At 37.1% G+C, this 26512-nt stretch overlaps 6 protein-coding genes and 2 pseudogenes across 10 annotated transcripts; 1 reads left to right on the top strand and 7 right to left on the bottom strand.

Annotated features, from left to right (window-relative positions):
* The first annotated feature begins 1523 nt into the window (after nucleotides 1-1523).
* Nucleotides 1524-4089, top strand: LOC104713203 (protein WALLS ARE THIN 1). The gene is made up of 6 exons (XM_010430276.2): nucleotides 1524-2086; nucleotides 2180-2242; nucleotides 2340-2456; nucleotides 2733-3153; nucleotides 3244-3395; nucleotides 3507-4089. The coding sequence occupies exons 1-6, from the start codon at nucleotides 1872-1874 to the stop codon at nucleotides 3709-3711; spliced, it is 1173 nt and encodes a 390-aa protein (XP_010428578.1). The 5' UTR covers nucleotides 1524-1871; the 3' UTR covers nucleotides 3712-4089.
* Nucleotides 4090-7461: 3372 nt separating this feature from the next.
* Nucleotides 7462-8823, bottom strand: LOC104713202 (dehydration-responsive element-binding protein 2D pseudogene; annotated as a pseudogene). Its single transcript, XR_015565544.1, has one exon. The product of XR_015565544.1 is annotated as a dehydration-responsive element-binding protein 2D pseudogene (transcript).
* Nucleotides 8824-10613: 1790 nt separating this feature from the next.
* LOC104713201 (putative purine permease 15) lies at nucleotides 10614-11894 on the bottom strand. Its single transcript, XM_010430274.2, has 2 exons — nucleotides 11858-11894; nucleotides 10614-11746 (listed from the first exon to the last, which is right to left on the bottom strand). Exons 1-2 carry the CDS (start codon nucleotides 11892-11894, stop codon nucleotides 10614-10616), a joined length of 1170 nt encoding a protein of 389 aa, XP_010428576.2.
* Nucleotides 11895-12499: 605 nt separating this feature from the next.
* Nucleotides 12500-13983, bottom strand: LOC147939209 (purine permease 14-like). The gene is made up of 2 exons (XM_087467736.1): nucleotides 13859-13983; nucleotides 12500-13661 (listed from the first exon to the last, which is right to left on the bottom strand). Exons 1-2 carry the CDS (start codon nucleotides 13875-13877, stop codon nucleotides 12541-12543), a joined length of 1140 nt encoding a protein of 379 aa, XP_087323862.1. The 5' UTR covers nucleotides 13878-13983; the 3' UTR covers nucleotides 12500-12540.
* Nucleotides 13984-14786: 803 nt separating this feature from the next.
* LOC104715849 (purine permease 14 pseudogene) lies at nucleotides 14787-16015 on the bottom strand (annotated as a pseudogene).
* Nucleotides 16016-16794: 779 nt separating this feature from the next.
* On the bottom strand, nucleotides 16795-18617 carry LOC147939208 (putative purine permease 15). The gene is made up of 2 exons (XM_087463773.1): nucleotides 18289-18617; nucleotides 16795-18188 (listed from the first exon to the last, which is right to left on the bottom strand). Exons 1-2 carry the CDS (start codon nucleotides 18314-18316, stop codon nucleotides 17050-17052), a joined length of 1167 nt encoding a protein of 388 aa, XP_087319899.1. The 5' UTR covers nucleotides 18317-18617; the 3' UTR covers nucleotides 16795-17049.
* A 574-nt stretch (nucleotides 18618-19191) lies between these two features.
* Nucleotides 19192-20421, bottom strand: LOC104713199 (uncharacterized). The gene has a single exon (XM_010430270.3). The coding sequence runs from the start codon at nucleotides 20208-20210 to the stop codon at nucleotides 19350-19352; it is 861 nt and encodes a 286-aa protein (XP_010428572.1). The 5' UTR covers nucleotides 20211-20421; the 3' UTR covers nucleotides 19192-19349.
* Nucleotides 20422-21424: 1003 nt separating this feature from the next.
* LOC104713198 (uncharacterized) lies at nucleotides 21425-25793 on the bottom strand. Of its 4 annotated transcripts, XM_087463772.1 has the most exons (6): nucleotides 25481-25549; nucleotides 25054-25119; nucleotides 24619-24703; nucleotides 23957-24013; nucleotides 23586-23876; nucleotides 21425-23432 (listed from the first exon to the last, which is right to left on the bottom strand). In XM_087463772.1, the coding sequence occupies exons 4-6, from the start codon at nucleotides 23969-23971 to the stop codon at nucleotides 22896-22898; spliced, it is 843 nt and encodes a 280-aa protein (XP_087319898.1). In that variant the 5' UTR covers nucleotides 23972-24013; nucleotides 24619-24703; nucleotides 25054-25119; nucleotides 25481-25549; the 3' UTR covers nucleotides 21425-22895. The 4 variants fall into 4 exon arrangements, with proteins under 4 accessions (XP_087319898.1, XP_087319897.1, XP_087319896.1 ...); XM_087463771.1 differs by lacking the exon at nucleotides 25054-25119 and having other exon boundaries at nucleotides 25481-25793; XM_087463770.1 differs by lacking the exon at nucleotides 23586-23876 and having other exon boundaries at nucleotides 21425-22736; nucleotides 25481-25546.
* Between the last annotated feature and the right edge of the window lie 719 nt (nucleotides 25794-26512).

The raw sequence follows: 26512 nt of genomic DNA, 5'->3' as shown, positions 1-26512 counted from the left end.
CGTGTACTGTGGGTCCTGTGCCTACGAAATAAGAGGTACTGTGGGTCTCACGGTTCGCTAGTGCGCGTGGGGATCGTCCCCACAAAATTAATTTATCATTTTTTAATTCATAATAGGGAAAAAGAGTTTTAATAAATATAGTTAAAACAAATTTTTTAAAAAATGTAAATAAAAAACATTAAAACGGAATTTAGGAGTACTATTATAAGATTGTTATTCTCCTGGAGACTACTACTGTACAAGTAATAATTAGTGGCAATGCCATGCTGCTTCAAATAAATATCAAAGGAAAGGACAAACTAAAACCATTATAATGTCTAAGATAGTGAGTGCATATTGAGGAATACAGTGTAAATAATGATAAAGAAACATAGCTGCTTTTTTCAATCTAAGTTTTACCTTTTTGATTCTTCAGATTAAAATGAAAAATTAAGAAACCATGATGATGGTTGCGTTAATGAGTAGTGGCGTGAGGGTTGTCATGTCAGCTAAACAGCAGAAAAAATAAAAGAATGTGGGAGACAGCCTTTGCCTTTCACACAATTTTTAAGCTCTCTTCTTTTTTCTAAGGAAAACAATAGTACACAGTTAAATATTTCGCGGGCCCTTTGTTTCAATCAACTTTAGATTTATTAACAGCTTCATGATCGTTTTCCTCGAGTTTGAAATCAATCAGAATGGTTTAGTTTATTTGTTATACCACTGTGAGGACTTATTTTTGCTCAATTTGTCATAATCCCTAACCTGCAGGAATGCCAATTAATCCCTAACCTGCAGGTCATAATCTAAACTAATATCTAAATTTTTGGCAATGTCTTCAAATTTGAATGTAGACCATATTCTTCATTCTTCAATCTTGATCTTGACGATGTAACTTACAAAGTGAGAAGTTGCCACTTTTATGAACAAGTTTAGATTCGTCAAATTTGCTTTGATTTAAACAAAAACTGGTTTTCTGAGTCGGAAACGGTAACTGCAAAGATATCGAGAATGCGTTTGAGTTTTGAATATATAGTAAATAGGTGTTATTGGTCTGTGTGATTTTAAAATAGAGTTTTAATGACTTTAAATATTAAGTAAAATTTGTTGTTCTTTAATTAAAATTTGGTTAAACTCTATTAAGTTTGGTGTTACTAGTTTGTGATTTAGAAAACTCATTTAAATTTTTAATAAATCTGGGATTATTAGATTCATAACTTTATTAAATTAGTAGAAGTATTATGTTATTCAACTAAAACAAAAGAAAAATCTAAAATTATTAATGAATTTAATTATTATGTTACTTTATGATTTTAGACATTTTTCATCATAAAATAAAGTTATAAAAAATATTATTAAAATAGAGAGATTGATTGGGAGACTTTACAATATTAGAAAAACTAATCAAGAAGTTCCTCAAGTAGCACTTTTATTTGTATGTGTGTTTGTTTTGTCAACAAAATTATAATGGATACTACAATAATAGTAAAACATATAATAACCAATAGTGAAATAATAAAATAAATCAAAAAAATTAATTTCCCAATTCAGTATCATAATCAAGGAGTGAAATGCTACCAAAATAACAAATTTGGTGTGTACATTAAAAATGATCGGAAACAACAACAAAAAAACATAAATGTGCCTAAATCCATATTATTCCAAATTTCCAATATATTCACATTATTATAGTTAGGTTTAATAGATGAGATACCATATTAGAAATCTCAAGTGTGGTGGTTCCCACAAGCAAAGAGGGGAATGAGATAGCTATCTACCTATATTTATATCTCCCACAACTTCACTCTTTTTCCTCAATCAATACACACAAATTAACACACTCGTTCTCCTTCTCTCCATCGTTTGATCGGTTGTTGTCTAAGTTCGATCCAATGGCGGATAACAACGATAACCGGAGATCAATATGGGGAGTCCCGGAGAAGCTTCAGCTTCACATAGCGATGCTGACGTTGCAATTCGGTTACGCCGGGTTCCACGTGGTGTCTCGAGCTGCTCTCAACATGGGGATCAGCAAACTTGTCTTCCCTGTTTATCGTAACATCATCGCCTTGCTTCTTCTCCTTCCCTTCGCTTACTTCCTCGAAAAGTAACCTTTTCACTTCTTCTTTATGTCAAACCCTATATATGTTTTCTAGTTAATAATAGTAATTTAATTAACACACTTACTTGTGTTATTTAGGAAGGAGAGACCAGCGATTACTCTCAACTTTCTCATCCAGTTCTTCTTTTTGGCGCTCATCGGGTACATAAAGATATCTCTATATATATCTTTCACTCTGATTTTTTCAATAACAAAATTGGATTACTAATTAATTTGTTAATGAATTATTACACAACAGGATAACAGCGAACCAAGGGTTTTACTTGTTGGGACTAGAGAACACTTCACCAACATTTGCTTCTTCCATGCAAAACTCTGTTCCCGCCATTACTTTTCTCATGGCTGCTCTTCTCAGGTATTGATGATTGATTCCATATCTCCTTTTTTCTTTCTTACTCTATTAATAATTCGAATCAAAATAATACTAATATTTAAAAAACTTATGAACAGCTAGGATATGTATCACTTTAATAATGTTCAATTTGACTTGTCAACGTACCATAAGTGGATAAAATATTATACGTAGACAAAACATTAAATGGCCCTTCTAACTTAATTACAAAATAGTGATCATCATAGTAGTAACCATACTGTTCATCATGTACTTACTGTATGTAAAAAAACAATACAGGATTGAGAAAGTAAGAATAAACAGAAGAGACGGTATCTCCAAAGTCTTGGGAACAGCTCTCTGCGTAGCTGGAGCTTCCGTCATCACTCTCTACAAGGGTCCAACAATCTACACTCCGACCAGCCACCTCCACACTCACCTGCTCACCACAAACTCAGCCGTGATAGCGCCGTTAGGAGACGCCGCTCCCAAAAACTGGACACTTGGCTGCCTCTACCTGATCGGTCACTGTCTCTCGTGGTCAGGATGGCTCGTGTTCCAAGCTCCGGTTCTTAAATCTTACCCGGCGAGGCTCTCGGTTACGTCTTACACTTGTTTCTTTGGTATCATTCAGTTCTTGATCATTGCTGCTTTCTGTGAAAGAGATTCTCAGGCTTGGGTTTTTCACTCCGGTTGGGAGCTTTTCACCATCCTCTACGCCGTTAGTATTTTTTTTTCAAATCTTTTATTTTAAGCCCTATTGTTTCAAATCAATCAATTTAGTCCTTACAAATTTTGGTTTGATTTTCAGGGAATCGTAGCGTCAGGAATCGCGTTTGCCGTTCAGATTTGGTGTATTGACAGAGGGGGTCCAGTCTTCGTTGCTGTTTACCAACCTGTTCAGACTCTTGTCGTTGCAATCATGGCTTCAATCGCGTTAGGCGAAGAGTTTTACTTGGGCGGGTATGTCAAATTACTAAAACCGAGTTGTTTATTTCGAATTTATTTATACTCCAAGGACCTAAACGGAAAATAAACGTTAAATTGTGACACGTGGCTGTTTTGTAATGGCAGGATCATTGGAGCGGTGTTGATCATAGCAGGGCTTTACTTTGTATTGTACGGTAAGAGCGAAGAGAGGAAATTTGCAGCGCTTGAGAAGGCAGCAATCCAGTCATCCGCGGAGCATGGTATCGAACGTGCACCTGTTTCTCGCAACTCGATCAAGTCGTCGTCCATCACAACTCCACTGCTCCATCAGTCAACGGACAACGTTTGACTTTGTTCTTTCTCTCTCGCAGCTAATAATTACAAAATGCCATTTTACCCCAATTAAAAAGGGAACAATGGTGTCGCCCGTTGTGTTTTTATGACTTTTGTGTCTGCTTTTTTTTTTAGTGTTTTTTTTTTTGCTCTTTTAATTATTAATTACCTAAGAAAGGTTTTTGAGAAAGGAAAAAAGAAAAAAAATGGTGGATGAGACATCATTGTTCATGAGGATGAAGATGATGATGATGATCTATGTGGGAGGAGCTTTGGATTGGGACTTTTCTATATATAATATCTGGCTGATATATTATTGCCATTTTTCTTGTGTTATCTTTTTTTTGTTTCTTTCCTTTTCGATCATGATCAATAGAATGTTATCATTTGCATTTATGATATTTACTATTCCCTCTGTTTCACAAAGATGTCATTTGAAGAAAATATTTTGTTTCACAAAGAATATCATTTTACATTTCCAATGAATGTTTTAATGCTAAATTTTCTTTTTTTATCCCTAAACCCAAAGCTATTTTCATTGAATTTTGATCATTAATCACTTAATAAATAGGGCAAATATGTATGATTCAAACATTTCTTAATTTATGTGAAATGTGTAAAATTGACATTCTTTGTGAAATAGAGGGAATAGTAATTTATCACTGTCGGGATATTCAATTTGGATTAGATCAAACGATTGTTCTCATTCAATTGAAGTAATGGATCTTTCAACAAAAACTGATTAATTAAAAGTGGACTATTAAAACAAAAACAAGCTTTGTTTAACCTATTACTTTTCAATCCAAAATTTTTGAATAGAATCTTAGCCGAATGGAGAAAAACATAAAAATAAAATTAATATGTAATAACTGTTGAAAAAACAAAACTTTATAAGTTTAAATCTAAAATTCGATCAAAACTAATATTCTTATATAATATAAAGTATGGACCAAACCATTTATAACCAGTTGTCTTTTGACCTTTTTTTTTTTGGTAAGGGAGAGGGGACAAAGCCCCTTCCAAATTTATTACGAAATCTTAAAAAAAATTACACACGAGTTCTTCTAGGGAACGCAGTCCCTCTAGCATCTTCATCCAAGATAGAAACAATAGAGATGGGGCAAGAATCAAACAAAACGACCCCGAGGGGCTGAGAGAAGGCATAGTTAGCCAATCCATCCGCCAGACGATTAGCCTCTCTATAACCATGAGAAATTCGGACACTCCAGTCCTTAGAGATAAAGCCATAGCACATGCGTACTAGGGTAGACAAGGGATGGGTCTCACTTATCCCTGTCTTTAGATATTCGACCACCAACTCCGAGTCTACTACAAGGTCTAGCTGCGGTATTCTGTGATCCCAGGCTAAACACAGGCCGTAGTATACTCCCCAAAGCTCTGCCAATGGCGCCGAGCACACACCGATATTCAATGCAAACCCGCCTAACCATTTCCCTTCCGCGTCCCTCAACACCCCACCAGCTGCCGCCGCTCCCGGATTCCCTCTTGAAGCCCCATCCGTATTCAATCGGACCCATCGACATCCGGAGCCTGCCACGAGATCAGTCTTATTTCTCGACCCACCGCACGAGATACACCTTTGGTAACCAAGTGTGCATTGTGCACTGTCTGAGAGATCTCCTTCACAAACCGCACTCGATCCCTACACTTACCAACTTCCCCGAAAACGTTACCACATCTCCACTTCCAGCCCCACCATACGATCATACCAAACAGCGTAGACCATGGCACTCCAAACAACTCCTGATTATTAGACAAATTAGTGAACACCCATTCTAATAAACTTTGATGAAAGAACAGAGATTGGTGACGAGGTGGTATAATCCGCATCCAGACCCCTGAGATCGCAGGGCAATCTCGAAGAATATGTATGATCGTTTCCTCCCCTGCTTTGCACACTATGCAGACCCCAGAATCACTTAAGTGCCGTCTGTGCCTTTCCACATTTGTCATAATAACTTGCTTAACCACCATCCAAAGAAAAACCCTTACTCTTTCTGGTACCGCACTACGCCAAACCATACCGTATAAAATGTCCATATTCTGTCTCGGAACCGTGTTTCTAGTCAGAGCTTCATATGCCGGTTTCACTGTGAATCGCCCATCCAAACTAGCTTTCCACGAGATTCTGTCCTTAGACCCCGTATCAGTATCAACAATAACTGACCTGAGGTTCAAGCACACGAAGTCTGGAAGATATTGTTCAAAACGCGGGAAGTCCCAACCAACACCATCATGCCATAAATCCCGAATCCGAACCTGTTGGAGTTCAACTGGAGGATCTCCTATCCGCCTATCATACAAAGAGAAATCCCCCATCCACTTATCCTTCTAGAATTTGATCATAACTCCATCCCCAAGGACCCAACCGAGACCCGGGATCACCACTTCTCTTAAGCCTACCCCAACACTTCTCCAGGTTGAAGACCAACTGCTCTTTGCTATAAACCAAGATGCATCACCTATCTTGTACTTACTTCTCACAACCCGAGCCCAGAGACTCGATACGTCAAAGAGAACCCTCCATCCAATTTTTGCAACCAACGCCTTATTCATGGGTTCTGCAGCCCGAATACCTAGCCCTCCATTGTCTTTTGACCTTTAAATTGAACTTGGTATTAAAATCTAACATGGTATAAAACTTAGATGACTCGATAGCTACTTTTTTCGATATGAATATTTTGGTCCCATATTATAGTTTCGTTCGAAATACACTCGTAAAAAAGCATCATTTCAAAGAGACCGAATTAGAAACTCCACATTAAAAAAAAAAAAAAAAAAACTCCACGTTTATAATTCAGAGAGCTCCATTTTTCTCTCTCTTTCTCTCTATATAATAACAAGTCCATTAATAAAGTTTTTTTTATGTTACACATAGTGCATAAGCTAAGTCGCAGAAGTGTTATCTTTTTTTTTTTTTTTTTATCTGGCATAGAATAAGAAAACAAAGGCCATGAATGGCTGCTGGTTTTTAACTTGTTTTTAGATTTTAGTTTTTAGCTTTTGAATTTTGGTTTTTGTTTTTTTAGTTTTTGATTTTTGGTGTAGATTTTAGTTTTTTTTTCAAAATCTTGAATGGTGACTTGATTAGTTTTTGGTTTTTATGTATAATAATTATTTTAAAAATAATAAAATAATAATTATAATTTTTTTATTAAAAAAAAGATACAATGATGCAGGAAAAAAACATATGTTGCACAATAAAAAAAAAGTTTTAGTTTGTTTTAGAATTTAAGGAAATTAGAATAAATCTATATTAGAAAAAAAAATTTAAAAAAAATCACGCTGAAAAACCAGATTTTTGTGGTTTTTAGATTTTATGAACAAAATGCTAAAATCCTTCAAAATCTGGTTTTCCTAAATTCTAGAAAATCTATTTTTTTCATAATCATGAATGGCTAAAAAATGGATTTTACAGAATCTAAAACCAAAAACTGATGTAAAATCAGGTGTCATTCAAGGCTAAAATTTTACATTCAGGATTTGGTGTTTTGAGTATGAAGCAAACCATTAGTTCAATCCCCTGTAGGCATTAGGTGGAGAGTGGAGTGGAGACCATAGATAGGTGGAGAGCGGAGACCATATATGGGCCGGATATAGATTTTGGGCTGACCATAAACGGGCCAGATTTATACAGATTTTGGGCTGGCCATAAACGGGGCTGGTTTATAATGTGTGATAAACCGTGCCATGTAGTACGCCGGTGAGAGGGTCACACCACACACATAGCACAAAGACGAAGGTATGTAAAAGAGGAAAAATAAAAATAGAATAAGAAGTAAAAACACAACAAACGAGACAATAGTCAACAAACTGAAAGCGAAAATAGAGACATATGTAGTCTACACATTGACCGTTACATTTACACACAACGTAACATCACGTTTTCTTTACACAGATACATTGCACTTCAAGTTTTCCCCATGACACATATTTAGCTTTGAGACACACAACTGTCATTTTTTATTTTTTATGTTTTATGATGTAGTAAGAATCTACTTTTATACTACAGACAAACGACATATATATATAGATGTGAACATATATGGAGCTGGTGTATATTTACATCACGGTGACGATATATTTGTATATGTAATTTTGTATATGATAGTCTTAATAATTAAGGAGATTTTAGTGACACCTCAAAGTGGGGAATGAAAGGAATCCCAATTAGAATAGCCACCGGAAATACAAGTATCAAACGGAGAAATATCATTATCTCCTTCATTAACCCATGGAAACCCTAACGACATTGTAGCTTCTTCCCATATAGAAGAATCATCCATTACCGGTAAATCCACGTTTATATGCTCCCATGATACCTCCTCTGTCACTCTCCTACATGATGACAACTCGTTAGATGAACATGGCGACTCGGAGTCGCTGCTTTTTCCACCCGTGTTGCTGCTTGGTGTCGTCTGGGATGTCTGAGACGACGGTGTATCAGGGTAACTTCTTAAGGACTCTGGGAGGTTAAGGTGAGCCTCGGGACCATAAAGCTTACGAGCTGCGGAGTCATAAGCCAAGGCAGCTTCGCGGGAGGTGTCAAAGGTACCGAGCCAAAGACGAGCTCCTCGGTTAGGCTCACGGATCTCAGCGACCCATTTTCCCCAAGTGCGTTGTCTAACTCCTTTGTAGGTGCAAGACGCGTTATCGGGTCCACCTTTTCCTCTCATACAGCCTTTCCTCGAACTTGCTTGGACAGTTCGTTGTTTCTTGTTAGCACCAACCATCATCACCTTTGGCTCTATGGATGACATGTACGGATGTTGACAGCTCGAAAGTGATGTTATATAAAGATTTTTTGTGAGTGATAAGGCAAAGACATGATGTAATGGGTAGGTGTGTATATATAGTGGAACATAGTGATGAAACGTGGCGTGGAGAAGATATAGCTGGCGCAGACATGACGGAGGGTCGTGTCGCAAGGAGGAAGCTGGTGTTGTGTTTGTAATCCTAACACTTGTCTCGAGAGACCCTTCTCTTTTTGGCAACAGTGATCGTAAAACCAGCAGAGAGAGAGAGACGATTTGAGATTTTCTAAAAAACAAAAGAGAGAGAGATATGGATAAGGTCATCCACGATTGGGGAAATATAAAATATATATCACTATGAATTAACGGTTCGTCGTGTGAACGCATTTAATAGCTAAAAATTAGCCTAATTTTAAATAGCTAAAAATTAAAATTAAAATGCGGAGTTACATTATGTGCTAACTCAAATAATGTAAAAGTTTAATTTTATGTGTCATAGAATCACCAAACCTTTTTTCGATGATTCACTAATATATATTCCCTCCATTTCAAAATATAAAATGCTTTAGTGAAGTTTGTTATTTTATAATATAGAATGTTTTCAAGTTTTTACGTAACTTTTAGATTAGTTTAATATCTTATATTATGTAACTTAAATAATGTAAAAGTTTAATTTTATGTGCCACAGAATTACCAAACCTTTTTTCGATGATTCACTAATATATATTCCTTCTATTTCAAAATATAAAATACTTTAGAGAAGTTTGTTGTTTCATAATATAGAATATTTTCAAGTTTTTACGCAACTTTTAGATTAGTTTAATATTTTATATTATGCAGTATTATTTCTGATTGGTTGAACTTATTAAAAATAAAGATTTTTTAATCTACGTGATTTAATTAAAACATCATATATTTTGAAATATATTTTTTTTTGTCAAACAAATCATATCATACAAGTAACTTGTAAACATTGAAAAAGAATCGTAGGTAGGTTTCCTTAACTCTCCGTACGTAAGTAAAGTCACCAATTTTTTTCCTTGATGTTATCCATTCTCTTGGCTTTTAATTGCCACGTGAAAAAAACATAACAAAATACAAGTATGTATTAGTGTAAGGGTCAGTCATGTGGCGACTATTTGTCCACGAAACTGAACGTACGGGCCCCGAAGGTCCCTCGAAAGAAGACACAAAGTTGGATTTTTACTTCTCCTTTTTAGAGAACATTTGTGGTCGAGACACACGTGAAAAGGCGGCCTCTTCTCATGAGTAGTTTGATAACTACAAAGCTCTAGTTCCAATTATCTCAACATTTCTTTTTTCCAAATAAATAGTCTAGATTTTAATTTGAAGTTGTTTACTTTCAGATAGATTATTGTGGAATTTGGTTAGCATTATTAACAAAATCAATGCAATTGCTTTGTTTTTTTTTCTTAAAGGCTATTGCAAAACTAAGTTAAGATAAACAAATTAACAACTACTTTTCAAAAATAACATTTTAATTTAGACGATAGAAATTACTTTCGAACCTTGTATAAGAAAAAACTAATCAATTAGATTTTTTTTCTTATTACCCATATAGATAAAAATGCTTTATTCTAATTTAGATCATTAAATATCTATTAAATATCTAGTACCCAAAAAAAAAAACATAAAAGCAGTAAGGTTATTTTAAGATGAATTATCTTGTTCAAATGGGGACTTTGTAGTCTTTGTTAATGGTGGATTTGACTTCGATAGTTCCATGCCTTGTGATAGTAGCACAAAAACACCTCTCCGATCTATCACGAAAAATGTTGACTGGGCATATCTTTCTGAAAATCCATTCCCGTTTTTCTTTTTGTTGTTGTCAATCCATTCCCGTTAAAGTGAGGTATCTATTTGTTTTTTAATAAATCAAATAGCCTTAGATTAAATAAAATTGTACGTGAGACAATCATTTGACCCAAAAAGAATGTCGATAACAAAGTCAAAGTTGTTGTTACAATAGTATAAAATTATGATAGAAGAGAAACATATCATCGTCGATGGTGAGTGATGTGTTGGGGATTATTGCAAACATTCATTAGCCACATACTTTTAATGAAAAAAAAATCAAATGTAACTTTTTTCTTTTCTAGAGAGTCCAAATTCCAAGATTTGATTAGCTTGTAGGTTGGTCGTCATCTTCGCTCTTCTCTTTGAGGATCATATATAAATAAGATGCAACGCTAAGTGTAGCGGCGCCTAAGGCGATTCCTCTGAAGACATCGAACTGATCGTACTTGTTATAAAACAAAGCCACGAGAACCGACACGATCGGCCACGTACAAACACTGATCACGTTCGAGAACTCAGCCGAGACAGCCAACACTAGCCCCACGATCCCGACCCAGTATATCTGCCATGCAACGGCTTGACCCACCATAGTCCACACGTAGGAAACTTGCCCCTTCGAGAACCCATCCATCTCTCTCTTCAAGTTGTGATGATCGCCGGAGATGAAAACGGCTGCGACAAAGATGACGGTGGTATAGAGAAACGAGAAGATGAGCAACTCAAGAACAACGACGAAACTTGGTTGTTTTATGTTTGTGGATTCCTTGCAAACGGAGATAAAAGCCTCGAATATGTTCCTGATCTGGGCGAGGAGCAAGGAGAAAAAGACGGCGCCACATACAGCCAGATACATAACACGAAAGGTGTGTATCTTCCCGTTGTAGATGATGGGTGACCCGGCGGAGAAAGTGTTGAGAGTGAAAGTTCCGGCTAGGGTGGCTAAGATGAGAGAAACAATCGTCCATCTGTTGAGTTTTACTTTGTTGGAAAATATAAAGATGGAGAAAATGGGGGTGAAGAAGAGCTGTGACGTGTAGATGAGAGTGAAAACTTTAAAGGGGATCCGGTGTTTAATGTTCGAGAAAAATGCTTGACAAAACATGTAGATGACGATAATAGGGTAAAGTACTAATAGCGCGGCGGCGACTCCATCGGAGGTAATGAGAAGTTGTTTCCGTTTCTTGGAAGAGAGGACGAGGAGAAGGAAAGGGACGAGGAGGATGGGGAATCCGACGACTTGGAGAAGGGATTGAGTCCAGAAGCTGTACCTACGGCTCCGGTTTCTGTGGCGGAAGTAATAGTTCTCGAGGATCCTGGTGATGCATTGACCTGTTACGGCCAAGATGATGCATATGATGATGGTAACCCACTTTTTGAGTCTTTGGTTCGAGTCACTGGTTTGGTTTATTGGTGTACTTGAGCCGTGCTCCATATAGAGCGGCATTTGCACAAATTGTTCTGCAAAGGAGAAACATGTAATGGTTAATCACAACATATTTGATCAGTAAAAAATCCGTTCAGTAATTAAAAAAAAAAAAAAAACATATTTTATCAGAAGAATCTGCTTACCTTGTGAATTAGACTGCATTGGTTGATTATACCCCATTGATAAAAATATACGAGTTTTGAGAGTTTGGAAGCAAATGGTTTAAGATTTGTTGTTATTTGATTATGTTTCTGAGGAATTTAGAAAGCTGAATTTATGTCTTTATAGCCAAGCAATATAATGGTTTGGGGGTGGACTTTTGACGGGGTAAGGCTGTTTTTGCCAGTTGAGCAATTGGGTGTTTTAGTTACTATTTGCAGACATAAATTGAGTATTTTAATTCATTGTCACTTTCTATTCCATTGTGATTTTGTCAACGGAAGACTCATTATTCTGACATATTCCTATGAGTAAGAGACCAAGTATAGTGAGATGACTTTCTCATTCAAATTCCCATGTTTTAGGAATTAATCCCAGGAAGGATGGCCCAATTAAACAGCTCGCTACATAATAATTCTTCGTGGTAGTTAACGAACACTTCTTAGTTCTTGGGATAGAAGAAAATTCAAAATGTATGTTTGGAGTTGAGGAGATGAGCTAGGGAGAAAAAGTACTATATATTAAAATCAAATCCATGTTTTATGTTTAAGACTTGAAATATTTAATTGCATGTTATCACACGGCACAAGGGAGAACATGTAACAGAATAAATGAAATCACTAAAATAATAACTAACACACAAACTTTATTATTTTTCTTACTATTTTCAAAACAATTCGAATTCCATTGGTGTGGAGATGTAAGGATCAGGTTTTAAGAACTCAGAGATGTAAAAGTAATACACAACAAATACAACAACAAACCGCAAAACTCTAGGCATCTTCCAATTACCAAAACCTCTTTTATGCTTGTAAAAAGAAGAAGCGACCGCAATGGCGGAAAGCACTAAAGCGGCTCCTAGAAAGCCACTAAACTCCTCTTCATCGTAATTGCAAAACAAGATTCTAAGAACCGTCACGATCGGATAAGTACAGAGACTGATGACGTTCGAGGTCACGATCGAGTCGGCGAACACAACAAGCCCTACAAGCCCCACCCCATAGATTTGCCACGCGGCGGCTTGACCAACCATAGTCATAACGTAAGAAACCTTTCCCTTCGAGAAACCATTGATCCCTCTCTTCAGATCATGACTCTCGCCGGAGATGAAAACGGATGCAATGGTGGCTATAAGAGACGAGAATATGAGCAATTCTAGAACGTCTTTGAAGCTAGCTTCCCTGGTGCTATTGGTGATGAAAATGTTACGAATGTTGCAGAGGAGAAAAGAGAAAGTGATGGAGGCTAACCAAGCCGACCAATCACCGCTTAAGTTAGAGGAGAGAGTGGTGACGACGACGGTGAAGATGAGAGATATCACAAACCATAGATTGAATTTGATACGGTTGACGATGCCTGAGAAGATCGATGTGAAGTAGAGCTGTGTCCCCTCGATGAGTAGGGACTTCGTGAAAGGTATCTCGAGCTTACCTTTGACGTATAGTTTTACCTGAACCACCATTAGTACGCCGGTACAAAGGTAAAGTACGGTGTGGGAAGATCGATCGGAAGTAATGCGAAGTTGATTGTGTTTTCTGGAAGAGAGGATAAAGAAAGGGAGAAGAAGGAGAGGGAATCCGATGACTCGGAGAAGAGGTTGAGTCCATACGCCGTCATCTTGAAAGTGGTTCCGGTTAGTGTGGTGGTCGTAGAAGGTTTCGAGGAGTTTGGCGATGGATTGACCGGTTATGACGAACATGATGCAGATGATGATGGTACGCCACTTGATGGGTTTCTCGGTTTGGTTAATCAGTGTAGTTGGATCAAGCTCCATATTGATTAGTTGTTCTACATATTCACCGAAAACAGGAGAAACAAAACTAAGTTTACACAAACATTTGCACAACATTAGTATGTGATATATCATGACTCGTGGAATCTAGAACTCAAAATTCAGCCTAACGGCATTCTATCAATTTAGTGGAATACAACTTTACATTCACTAAAAAAAGAAAGCAAAAATGTGACATCAAGATTATACATACCTTGCGGATTTTTCTGCATTAGCTTTTAGCTGATTCTTTGAGTTCCTTAGCGCCTGTTTGGAAGTGATAAAAAATTGTTAAAAACAATTTTCTTGTGAAAATGATCAGTAGGTACGGTTGTGTGTTTTTTTTGTATGATAGATGATTTGTGTTAATATTATCACCCGGTGGTTTGAGGGGTTGACTTTGACGGCGCAAAGGCTCCTAAAACATGTGTATCATCAGTCAGTACGACTTTTGAGCATGTGCATTATAGGTTTATAGCTGTTCTAATGACAACAATAGTAACAAAAAATAATGAACAATTATTAGCTGAAAAAGTCAACTGATTTTTTTTTTTTTTAAGAATCATTGTTAGACTATGCCATTCTATCCAAAAAGTGGAATTTGAGTAAGAAATCGGAACCGTACGTATAACATTACTAGCCAAAATGCTTCTCTTGCATATCATTCTTATCATGTTTTAGGTATCCAAATACAACACCAGTCCATCTTCAGATTATATTCGTAGTTAAACTGAAACACCAATTCATCTTCAGATCCAACCATTCCGAAGACAGAAATAATAAATGAGGTTGAAAGATTTGTCTAAACTATATAACTCATGAAACATACAGTAGATATATAAATTCTTTTTATAATTACCACTATAAAATTTGTTCAAACTTATGATTATTATTTTTTTTTATCAAAGAAAAATTTACATAACATTTTTAATTAATTTGTTCTTTGAAAAATTGTCTTAGTCTAAGAAAAGTTCCATAAATTGTGTGTTGAGAAATATTCATACTAGAGTTTAGCACACATATTTATAAAACAGGAAAAGACATTAACTATTCAAACCAGCACAAACAAATAAAATTAGAACACTTTTATTAATGGATTTAAAAGAAAACTGAAATGAAAAGTATTAACTGGTGTCTTGTCGCTAGCTGTTCCTCTTCTCTTGACGAAGCCTATAATAATAAGAGGCAACGCTAAGAAATGCACAAGCCAAGGCGGCTCCTTTGAAAGCATCAAACTTATCCTTGTCGAAATCAAAGAAGAGAACCGTCAAAACCGAGACGATGGGCCACGTAGAGACGCTGATCACATTCGAGAACACGTCCGAGACGGCGAACACAAGCCCCGCCAAACCCACCCAGTAGATTTGCCACGCGAAGACTTGAACCGTCATTATACCGAGGTACGCCTTCTTCCCAAACACACGAACATCTCTCTTTATAACATGATGCTCGCCGGAAATGAACACGGCCGCCAAGGAGACGACGGTGGCGGCGATGGAGGAGAAGAAGATCAACTCGACAACGGAGGCAAAGCTAGGGTTTCTGTGAGTGGCTACGTCGCGTTTGGAGATGACAGTTTCGAATATGTTCTTGATGGAGCTGAGGGTAATGGAGAAAATTACGGCGGCGAATAAAGCATATAACACGCCCCTAACGTATCTCACTTCGTCCTTGTTAGGTTCTCCAGGGAAGGAAGAATAGAGAGTGAGAGAGCCTGCGGTGATGGAGAAGACGAGAGATATAACTATCCATCGATTAAATTTGATTTTATTGATGAAGAAGGAGAAGATAGGTGTGAATAAGAGCTGTGACGTGTAGATGAGAGTGAAAACGTTAAAGGGTATCTCGTGTTTGCTTATAGCGGCGAGTCTTGCTTGCATAACCATGTCGATGCCGATACAAGGGTATAGTATGGTGAGGTATTTGAGGGAGCTTCGATGGGAGGAGAGACGAGGTTTAGTCAGATTCTCGGTGTAAAGGAGGAAGTAGAGAGGGATGCGGAGGAAAGGGAATCCGATGACTTGGAGGAGGGATAGAATCCATGTGCCTTGGCGTTTGTTGTTTGAGTGGAGGTAATAGTAGTTCTCGATGAGTCTTGCAACGGATTGACCTGTTATGACGAAGATGACGCATATGATGATGGTAGGCCATTTGATGGTGCTTGTCCGGTTCAATGTGGCGGTTTGGTTCATCAATGTGGTTGAGCTATGCTCCTCATTGTGGATTGGTATCTGCACAAATTTTCCTACACCTACCAAAGAGAAACATACATACATGCATGACTAAAAAGGTAAAACATATATACATGCACAAAGGTAAACATAATTTGTCTACCTTGTGGATTGTTCTGCATCAGCTGATCGCGTCCCATGATTTACAGAGTTCTAAGGATGCCGGAAATTTTTCTCTTGGTTCAGGGCAGACGTTTGTAGTTGTATATTGTCTTCGTAAAGATGATCAGTTTTGTACTGAACTTTGTGTGTGTTTGGACTGGATGATGTTTGCGTTTATATACCAAGTGATTAATTTGGAAGTGGACTTTGACGGCGTACTGATCTGACTTGGTTTTAACTACACCTTGCAAAGCAATCATATTTAATTCTTCTTTGGTTGGAACTTTTTCGTTTCTTAGATTTGATTAATTTGACATTGATATCTAACAGTGAAGCAAAGACGTGTCAAAGAGTTTCTTGGTACCTTAACAAAAATTGAGTAAAATTTATTTCTCTTAATATATTTAGATGATGTTATATCTAGTCATTGTTGTTTTGTTAATAATTCCCAAGTCACTGTTGACCTGTGAAAAGGACTGAGCTCAATCCCTTGACTTTGAGTACTTTAAACTTTTTATTCTTGGATCAAGGTCTTCAATAAGTATTGAAGTTTTAAGGATCTGATATCATTTTTGTTTAATCTTATAACTCATATAAAAAGACATTTAATACTATAGTTTTGCTAGTCTTTTTTATTTGTGGTCAAACAGTTAAGAAAACATTTGATAGACTTATTCAACTTCCAACGTTTTGTGAATCATGGTCATGGGTCATGGACCAGGCTCCATTCTCATGACCAGACAACACTCTATGACATTGACATAATTCAGGTCATTCGTAGCAAAACCAGACGATCAAACTTACTCCAGTGTCTAAGTACTCAACATGAACACTTATAGCCAGTTTATTAAAAATAATCCAGGCTTCAACTTAAGAAGAGCACAACACTTTTGTACTCAATTCAGCTAAATCTTATCAATTTCCCAAACATCTAATTAGTACCCACCATTATTAATATTTTTATAATGGCGTTAATAAGAAAACGAAATTGCACATACGAATAATGTAATTGTAGATTACAAAAGAAATGTTATCAGAAACGATGAAAAAAACTCCAAGTTCCAAGATTGATTTAGCTCGTGGCCTCGTCACCGTCACTATCTTGTTTATGAATCATATATATGTAAGACGCTACGCTTAGAGCAGCAAAGCCTATGGTAATCCCGTTAAAGACATCGTACTGATTATCTCCGTAATGGAACAGAAGCACCAGGACCGATACGAGGGGCCACGTACAGACGCTGATCACGTTCGAGAACACACTCGAGACTACGCACACGAGACCCACGATCCCAACCCAGTAAATCTGCCACGCAACGGCTTGACCAACCATAGTCTTCACGTAAGCAGCTTTCCCCTTCGAAAACCCATCCATTACCCTCTTCAAATCCTGATGCTCGCCGGAAATGAAAACGAATGGGACGGTGACGACGGTGGCGACGAAGGACGAGAAAATCAGCATTTTCAGACGAAGGACGAAAACTCCGAGTTTCCTGTACGTAGGGTCGTCACGATCGGGGATGACATCGTCAAAAAGGTTGTGGACCTCGACGAGGAGGCCGGAGAAAAATACGCAAGCTGTGAAAGCGTAAGCTATACCCGAGTCGTATTTCCTCTCGTGCTTGTTAGGTCCTCCGGCGAAGGAAGACGAGAAAGTGAGAGCACCAGCGAGGATGGCGAAGACGAGAGATATAACAGTCCATCGACAGAATTTGATTTTCTTGTAAACGACGCTGGTCAACACGGTGAATAAGATCTGCGTCGCGTAGACGGGAGTGAAAACACTAAAAGGTAACTCGAATTTACTCTGTGAGGATGATGCTGCCTGAATCGCCATCATGATACCGAGAGCAAAGTAAAATATGGCGAGGTATTTGTTGGAACGTTGGATGAAAGTATATGGGAGTCGTCGGTTCTGTTTTATGAAACAGAGGAAGAGGAAAGGGAAGATAAGGATGGGGAAGCCGATGAACTGGAGAAGTGATTGAGTCCAGATGCCGTTGTTTTTACGGTGTTTGTTTACTTTGTGGAGGTAGTAGAAGTTCTCGAGGAGTCTTGCGATGGATTGACCTGTTATGGCGAGGATGATGTAGATGCTGATGGTAAACCACTTGTTGCATCTCCGGTCAGATGATCCGGTTCGGTTGTTGTACAGTGTTGATGATGACCTAGGTTCGGTATTGAGCCGGATATGCGCGAATCCTTCTGCATCTACCCAACCAACCAACCATAAGAAAACAGGTGACACATGATGATTATGAATACTTGCATATCATGTGATCAGGAAACGAGATAGAAGAAATCTGCCTACCTTGCTGCATTCGTTGATTTTGTCTCATGATACTAATTCTGAGTTACTACAACTTGGAAGCGTATTAAGTTATGAGGAAGATTCGTAATACTAATTATCTTAAATCCAGAATTAATGACTGTTTTATACATGTATCGTTTCCCAGTCATGATGATCTGTAGGTGATGTGTTTTTTTGGATGATGTTTTGGGGAAATCCAATAAACTGGGTTTTGTCTCTATTACCAAGTATAATGAGTTTGGAGGTAGACTTTGACGGAGTAAGGCCTGTTAGAATTTGGAGATGAAAACTGATGTCTGAGATAGTCACAGAATTAAGAGACCAGGTACAGATTCAATGAATGAATCGGTCATTCAATTTCAACTTTTCTACTAAAAAGGAGAAAGCTTCATACTATTTCCTTTTTTTTTTTCCTACTTCTATCTCGTCGATAGAAGTATTCAATTCCCTCATTTGTTTAGGTATTCATTTTTCATGGCCACGTCACATCCCAAGTAGATCATTCTTTATTTTCGACAATTGTCAACTTCTCGATCCTAAATACACCGCCTCCCCTGCCCCTGGTATATCTGGAGGAGGCTCTGGTGTTATCAGAAATCACGTACGTCATGGTAAGAGTCATAATGTGGTATCAAATAACACAACTTAACTCTCAATCAACTGATTCCAACCGAATGCCTAACTTTAATCCTATTCAACAAAAATCCCATTAATTCCACATCCGAAGCTTACGCAATTGGTTGTCTTAGAAAAAAGCAAAAATGGAAACTCTGACTTTCTACGGACTACGATACTCAGTTTCATCTACAGCAGAGGTAATTTAACCACTAACCAGTACCATAATTCTAACACCATGATGGCTTACAGACTAATAATCTATTCTAGGCTACTGCACAGTCTAGCTCAAGAACCACCAAAATCACCATAATTTATAACCGCCATATTACACTTTACTAAACTTTGCAGTATTTCATAAATTTCGTATATTCAATTACTGACAAAGCTCAATATAGAGAGATTCAGAGTTCTATGTACCAGTAGAATTAAGTAGAGAACACACACTAAGACGAGGAAGGAAACACATCTTTAACAGCAGAAGCTGCAGTCAAGTAATTAAGTGTATTCCTCAACGTCTCTCTTTCTCTCTTTAACCTAGCCGCAGTATCTTCAAGCTCAAGCAACGCTTGCTGCTCTCTAGGAGCTCCTTCAAACGTACTCCCGACAAAGAACGAGAACGGCGTCGGAAACTGATTCCTCCTCAGGTCTTGCACTTCCTTCTCAGCCTTCCCATTCAATCTATTCGATAACCTAATCACTTCTTTCATCAGAACTTCGACCTCGTTCGCTGACGAATCAAGATTCTCTTCACCTGACGGACGATCTTCAAGCCACGTCACTTCTCCGACTAGGTAAGGTTTCGTACGGACAAGATTCGTGACTCGGAACCGTTCTTGTCCTTTGCATATCAAAAAGAACCGATCGTCGACTAGACGCTCGTGTTTCACGACTTCGCCGACGCAACCGACTTCAGCAGCGGATCCGGAGACGGAGTCGGAGTAAACGATGCCGAACTTGAGATCGGACTGGAGGAGAGTGTGCATCATGATACGGTAACGGAACTCGAAGATCTGAAGAGGGAGGATTGCTCCGGGGAAGAGAACGAGTGGGAGTGGGAAGAGAGGTAACTCGACGATGTCATCGGATTTTGGAGATTTCGCGTTGTTGTGATGCTTCTCGGAGAAAGAAGAAGATGAACAACGGAAGAGCTTACATCGCCGGCGATAGTTATCACTCCGTAACGGAGATAGAGATCTAGGGTTGAAGGAGGAGGAGGAGTGATGATACGGTGGCTTGGATTTGAAGGAAGGAGATGGAGATAGTGAAGTTGAAGATGGTGAAGAGACTATGTGTGGAATCGCCATTACAGGGGAAGAGACCGAAGTAAGTTAAATCAGAGAAAAACAAAAAAAACTTTAAAACCTAATTTGTTTTTTTTTTTTCCTTCTAGACATGTCGTTGTTTGTATAACAAGTGATTGATTTTTTTTGGGGTTGTGGATAATAAACGAGAGGAGGAAGAAGTGGATGTGATTCTGAATATCCCACGAGTGACACAGACTTCATATTATCCATCTACAACATTATTGTAATGCCACGTGCTCGCTCTTTTTATAGATTAGGGAATCACAAAATTGTTTACCCACAATTGTTTTGCCGTATTCATATTGACTGAGAAAAGTTAATTTAATTTCTAAGATTCTATTAGGAAAAAAAAGATGGTTCATTCTTGTAAGAGTTTATTTTAAGTCGGTTTATAACACATTTGTGTGCCTTTTTACTCTCATCACTCGGCCAATAGTTTTTTTTTGACAATCACTCGGCCAATAGTTGAAAGTTTAAAACTGGATGTTCTTGTGCTTGTGCTTGTGGGTAAGTGGTAACTTCACTGAATGTTCTATACTATAATATTGTTGGAGGGAGAATAAGGACCCATAAAGAAAGGCCCAAGTCATCTACCCAACTGATTTGATTACACTAAATAGTTGATTTGATTTGAAGATTTTAGAGTACCCATAAAGATAATATAAAACGAATAATGGCCCAGCAATAATCACATTGTATAAATGGCCCATTCTATAGGAATATAGGTTTATATCATAAAATTCTTAATATTCATTAGCTTAAACAAACTTTAAAAAATTTTGACACTTGCAGTTGCAGCCAAAGGAAATTTGGTTGAGCGCTATTTTGGTTTCATAGCTAGACTTTTGTTTGTTTGTCAACAGTGGCCCTGTTCGTTTTCTTGTAGCTGGTTTGAGCGACAGCGACCAGTGATAGCGATCAGCGACAGCGACACTGTTTGTTGTTCGTTTTCCCGTCTCTGAATTCTGTCGCTGATTCAACGACTGTCGCTAACAACTGTCGCTATATTGTTCGTTTTCCTGTCGCTGAATACTGTCGCTGAATCAGCGACTGTCGCTGAAATCTGTCGCTATATGTCGTTCGTTTTCCTGTCGCTGAGACTATAATTTTTTTTTTAAACTTTTTTAAAAAATTTTACCTTTTAAATGTATAATAAACATGTGTATTGTTGAAAATTTTAAATTGTGTAGATTTAAATTAATAAAATAAATAAATTAAGAAAATATGTTGTAATTAATCAATTCTAATACCATTAATTACATAAGTATTATTCTCACACAAAATAAAGTTTCACACTAAAACTTTTTAGTAAGGCAATTGACGTCCTCTACCAATCTGACCGGTGATAATATCACGTAACCCTTCCATTGCTCTGTCTCCAGTAGGTTCATATGGAGTGTATCCACCATGAAAATCATCATCACCATCATCATCATCATCATCATCATCATCATCTTCATTGCCATGAATATTATATTCTTCTGTTTGTTGCCAACGCATAAAATCATTATCCTCTCGATGTGATTCACGTATGAAGTTGTGTAGTGCCATGGTTGCTGTCACAATCTTGATCCACTTAGTCAAACCATACTTAGGATGCTTACGGTCTAAGATTCTCCATTTTGCTTTCCAAACTCCAAAAGTCCTCTCAATTACTGATCGTAGTCCTGAATGTTTCCTGTTAAACAACTCCCGCGTGTTTTGTGGTGGTCCTCCTCTAGTAAACTGATCAAGGTGATATCTAACACTACGATGTGGGCCAAGATACCCTGTCCTTGTGGGATATCCTGAGTCAACCAAATAATACTTCCCATTTGGCGGATGTGGAAAAGAAACTTCATTCTTCGCACAATAAGTCAAGACCTTTGTATCGTGTGCTCTACCTGGTACTCCAACATATGCATATATGAACTTCATATCGAAGTTACATATAGCAAGGATATTCATAGTTGGTTCCAATTTTCTTCCTCTGTAAGCTTCTGCATTTGTACTTGGAGGACGAACTGGGATGTGCGTTCCATCAAGTGCTCCAATGCAATCCTTAAAATAAGGCCAATATCGATCATCATTTCTCAGAACTGAGCTTACCCTTGTGAATTCTCCTTCTACCGGTTTTATTGTATCTGCTGCAAACTTCAGAATAACGCTTAAGACTTCATCAAGTTTCCTCTTCACTGTATCCAATGATCTTTGATACCTTACAGCAATGTCTCTCACGGTTTTATCCTGACCAACCATCTCAAGAAAAATAGCAACTGCTTCTTCAGTGTGAACATTGCAACCTCTATCTCTGTTCTCTTCTAAACCATATCTCGTAGTAAGCATCCTGCATAATGCTTCAAACGTTCTTTGATTCATCCGCAGAATATCATAATACTGTTGGTCTGATCCATGCATTAGTTGCTGAACATGACGCCATCCTCCTCCTCTATCTGTTCTATGAATCAACCTCTCATTATTAAGCCTTTCTAACAACTCAACATCATCAACATCATCATCATCATCTTCCAACATCCATCTAAGCATCTGCAAAACCATTATACATGTACAAAAAAATCATGTAGCCATAAACCAAGAAAAAAATCATATTACGGCACAAAGTTTGGTATAATGGTTTAGTCATCAATACTAAAAAAATCATATGAAACTTTCATATTCATAACCAAAAGTCACAAATAAACAAGTTTAGTCATCAATACTTATTCCAGTCCTATGCTCCAAATAACTAATCTTATCCTCAATACTAGAAAAAGCAATGAAACCCTGTCGATTGGCGACATCAGCCAGAAGATGGTCAACCGAAGCTTTGTGGAAACGGGACCACATCCTCACTCCAGGCAATTCATTCAAAATCTCTACTACACGCACAACACTGCAACTATCATCACGCTCCAACATCTTCTCAACTAATTCATTCTTACGAGTAAGAATCAAGTTTCTTGAAGAAGAAGTCTCTGTAGCTATGTCAACCTCCTTTCGCTTTCTTTTTGATCCAGAACTTCCCGCTCTAAACTGTGTTCCTACCACTGGTGGTGCTGTACTTGCATCAACTGAATCTGCTTCATCACCATTTTCTGCATCCACTCTAGAATCTAAACTTGTTTCTCCTTGTTGGGCGCTCCATCCCTCTGCTCCAGTAACAATCACTGAACAAAACGCATCTCTAAAAACATCCTGGTTGGGCAGGAGTTTGTTCTTATACTTTACAGCATCAGGCCATTCCTATATAAAGAGAAACAAAGAGATAAGTTAGTATGTAACAAAAGCAGAAACAAAGGCTTGAAGCCAAATCAAACTATGGTGAAAAAATGATAAGGGCATAATGAAACAATGATACATGTGAATAGTGAAGAAATAAAGAGAGAGAGAAGTTACCTTAATTCTTTCATTCCACCAATCATCAGCCATGTCTATTCTTCCAAAAGCATCAAAGTTCATTCCAGTTCTGTTATGGAGCAAGATCTTATACCTATTGTATGCTCTTCTACACACATCATACTTGTTTTTAAACCTAATCCATGGATATTTCTTTTGGAATTTCTCTTCAAACTTCTTTGTGACAGAATCCTTTCCAATCTGATTCAGTCCCGTCTTTGTTGTGTTCCCCTTTGTTTTCTCAGAAGTATAAAGTTGAAGAAAGTAACGACATTCCTCATCCGACCAATTCTAATTTCAATCAAAATCAACCAAATTCAAACAAATGCAAACATATATTTCTATAAAAAGAGAAGAAAAATATAACTTACATCATCATTGTTCATCTTCTCAAGTCAGCCTTGGAATACAGCAAATCAAATCACAAGCTGCATAAACACAATAAGAATAGTTTCACAAAACCACAATCAAAAAAATGAGAACGAAATGGACTAACCATGAGAGCTTGTAATGTGTTTGGATTTTTTATCTATCACGTATATAATAAAAAGTCCACTCATTATAAAACATATAAGACTGACATGTCTTGAAGCACAACCAAATTGATCTCAAAAATCAAAACTTTAGTCATTGTTATAATAGCTCCACGTAAAGCTAGGTTCCAAAACGAAGCAATTAGAATCATTATACAAACTAAGTGATTAATCACATTCAACTGAGATAAACAAATTGATGAAACTACGAAAAAGAAAGAGAGCTGATAGAACTTCTCGTTATTCAAATCAAAGCTTAACAAAGTCTCAACCATCAGGAAGAACACTCCTGACTCTTTAATAAACATAAAAGTTATTGAACAGACTTAGAATTCCACTTAAGTTAAGGATTATCTAAATAAAAACCTGAAGAACATAACAAATAAAAACCACCAACATAAGAAAAGACCAAACGGAGTAAGCAGTTACCAAAACAACTAACATCCACATCAGTTCAAAAACTTGTTGTTTCGAATTCAGAGAGAACTTGTTGTACTCACCGTAGAAGCAGCAGAGAGAGCAGTCAACTTCCAGAACACATCAAGAGAAATGACTTCACTCTTCTCAGATTCAGAACCACACAAGCTGTAAACAATAACAAAAATACAATTTTTATTATTGAACACTGAACAGAGCAAAGAAGAAGCAGGATTAAACAACACCCAGAAGACATTCACAAATTAAACTTTCTGCAATAGAAGAAAAAAAAGACAAAAACCCATCACCAAACTCATTAACATAGGAATCATTCATCAAAGTGTTTGAATTTGACGTGAAGTGTTGCAAGTCAAAGAGAAATTTCTGGATTTTTTCAAACCAAACCAACATACAACAAAAACCCATTAGCATTCTAAGAAGCTGAGAGATTTCAAAACACACTAGAATAGTTACTACACATGACAAACAAAAACCCAGAAACCACACTACTCTCTGACCTGAAATAGTTCTTCTACGTACAATAATTGGTTTTAAAAATGACTTCACTCTTCTGAAACCACAAGCTGTATAAACAACAAAAGTACCAATTTCAAACTACACCCATTAAAGATTACCGAATTACAAATCAAAATCTGATTCAAGTAAGAATCATAACTAGTTTCAGCAATGTTCAATGAACCATAAGCCTCATCAAAGTTTAATAAATCAAACACACAGTTTCAGTAAAGAAAACTAAAACCCAATTCCCAGATATTGGTAACAGTTCAAACCCTCTAATATTTAGATCTCAAAATCGAATTGGAGCTTGAAATGACAAGCTTAAACTTACAAAAGCTAGAAGCTTTCAAATCATTGTTGTTTGGAATCGACAAAGAGGAGAAGAATCGAAGAAGATAAGAGAAGTAAGAGAGATTTATGAATCACCTGAGCTAAAGCTTGAAGTTGGTTCTTCGCGGCTTCAATGGCAGAAGAGATGAGAACATAAGATGTATCGAGAAGATCGTAATTTGGGATTTTAGGGTTAAAGGTCTCTTTGTGATTTCACAAAAATAACGAGGGTATTTTAGTAATTATATTAGTTTTTTAAAAGCTGTCGCCGTGTTTTTGAATCCAGTCGCTACAAAAATCAGCGACATGAAATTATGATCGTTGTTGCTAGTTTTCTGTTGCTGCGACTGGTCGCTGAACCAGCGACAAACAAACGAACAGCTTTTAGTCGCTGTCGCTGGTTCCTGTCGCTGGCGACAGGGAAACGAACAGGCCCAATATAGCTAGACAATATCTGAAAAAGACATCGTAAAGACCAAAAAAACAAGAAATGTTTTTTCCGAAATTAAATTTGAAAATTGAAGTTAAAATGAGAACCACTAATCATTTGGAGATTAGGAGACCAATAGAAGTGTAAAGACGAGTCCAAGGCACGTGGGCTATGGAATCGTTTTGTCTATGGTGCGACAAAACCATTCTTATGCAAATTCAATCGACATTAATTTTACAGAAACAAAACTAATTATCGCTTTCGTTAAAAAAATGCATCAGTGGTTTCATCTCAATGTATTGCCCAATAACGATAAAATAATATCTTTTGTAATAGAACTTGGGACAAACCATTTGTTTGTGTTTTTGGTTTTGTTTTGTTTTGGTACTATATAATATGGTTTATAATGTTAGTTTGACGATTTGAGACCTTTTAGTTTTTAGTATGAAAAACAAAAAAACAAAAAAGAGAAAGAGGACGTTTTTTTCCTACTGAACACAGCGAGACCATGAGATTATAAAACATAAAGATTATTATTTGAAAATTTATCTATCGTATCTAGCCTGGTTTATAAGACTGTCTTTGAAGTTTATATATTTTTATCAACTGTTTTTTACTTTTGTCAGATATAGATATCGTTATAAATACAAGAAATTTATGTAAAAATTTGATGATAAGAGTTAGTTTTTTTCTTTCCG

This window comes from Camelina sativa, chromosome 9 (assembly GCF_030686135.1).
Source record: "Camelina sativa cultivar CO46 ecotype springtype chromosome 9, ASM3068613v1".
NCBI lineage: Eukaryota > Viridiplantae > Streptophyta > Magnoliopsida > Brassicales > Brassicaceae > Camelina > Camelina sativa.
Note: the sequence above shows the minus strand (reverse complement) of the source record. Positions and strands in the feature narration are given on the sequence as shown.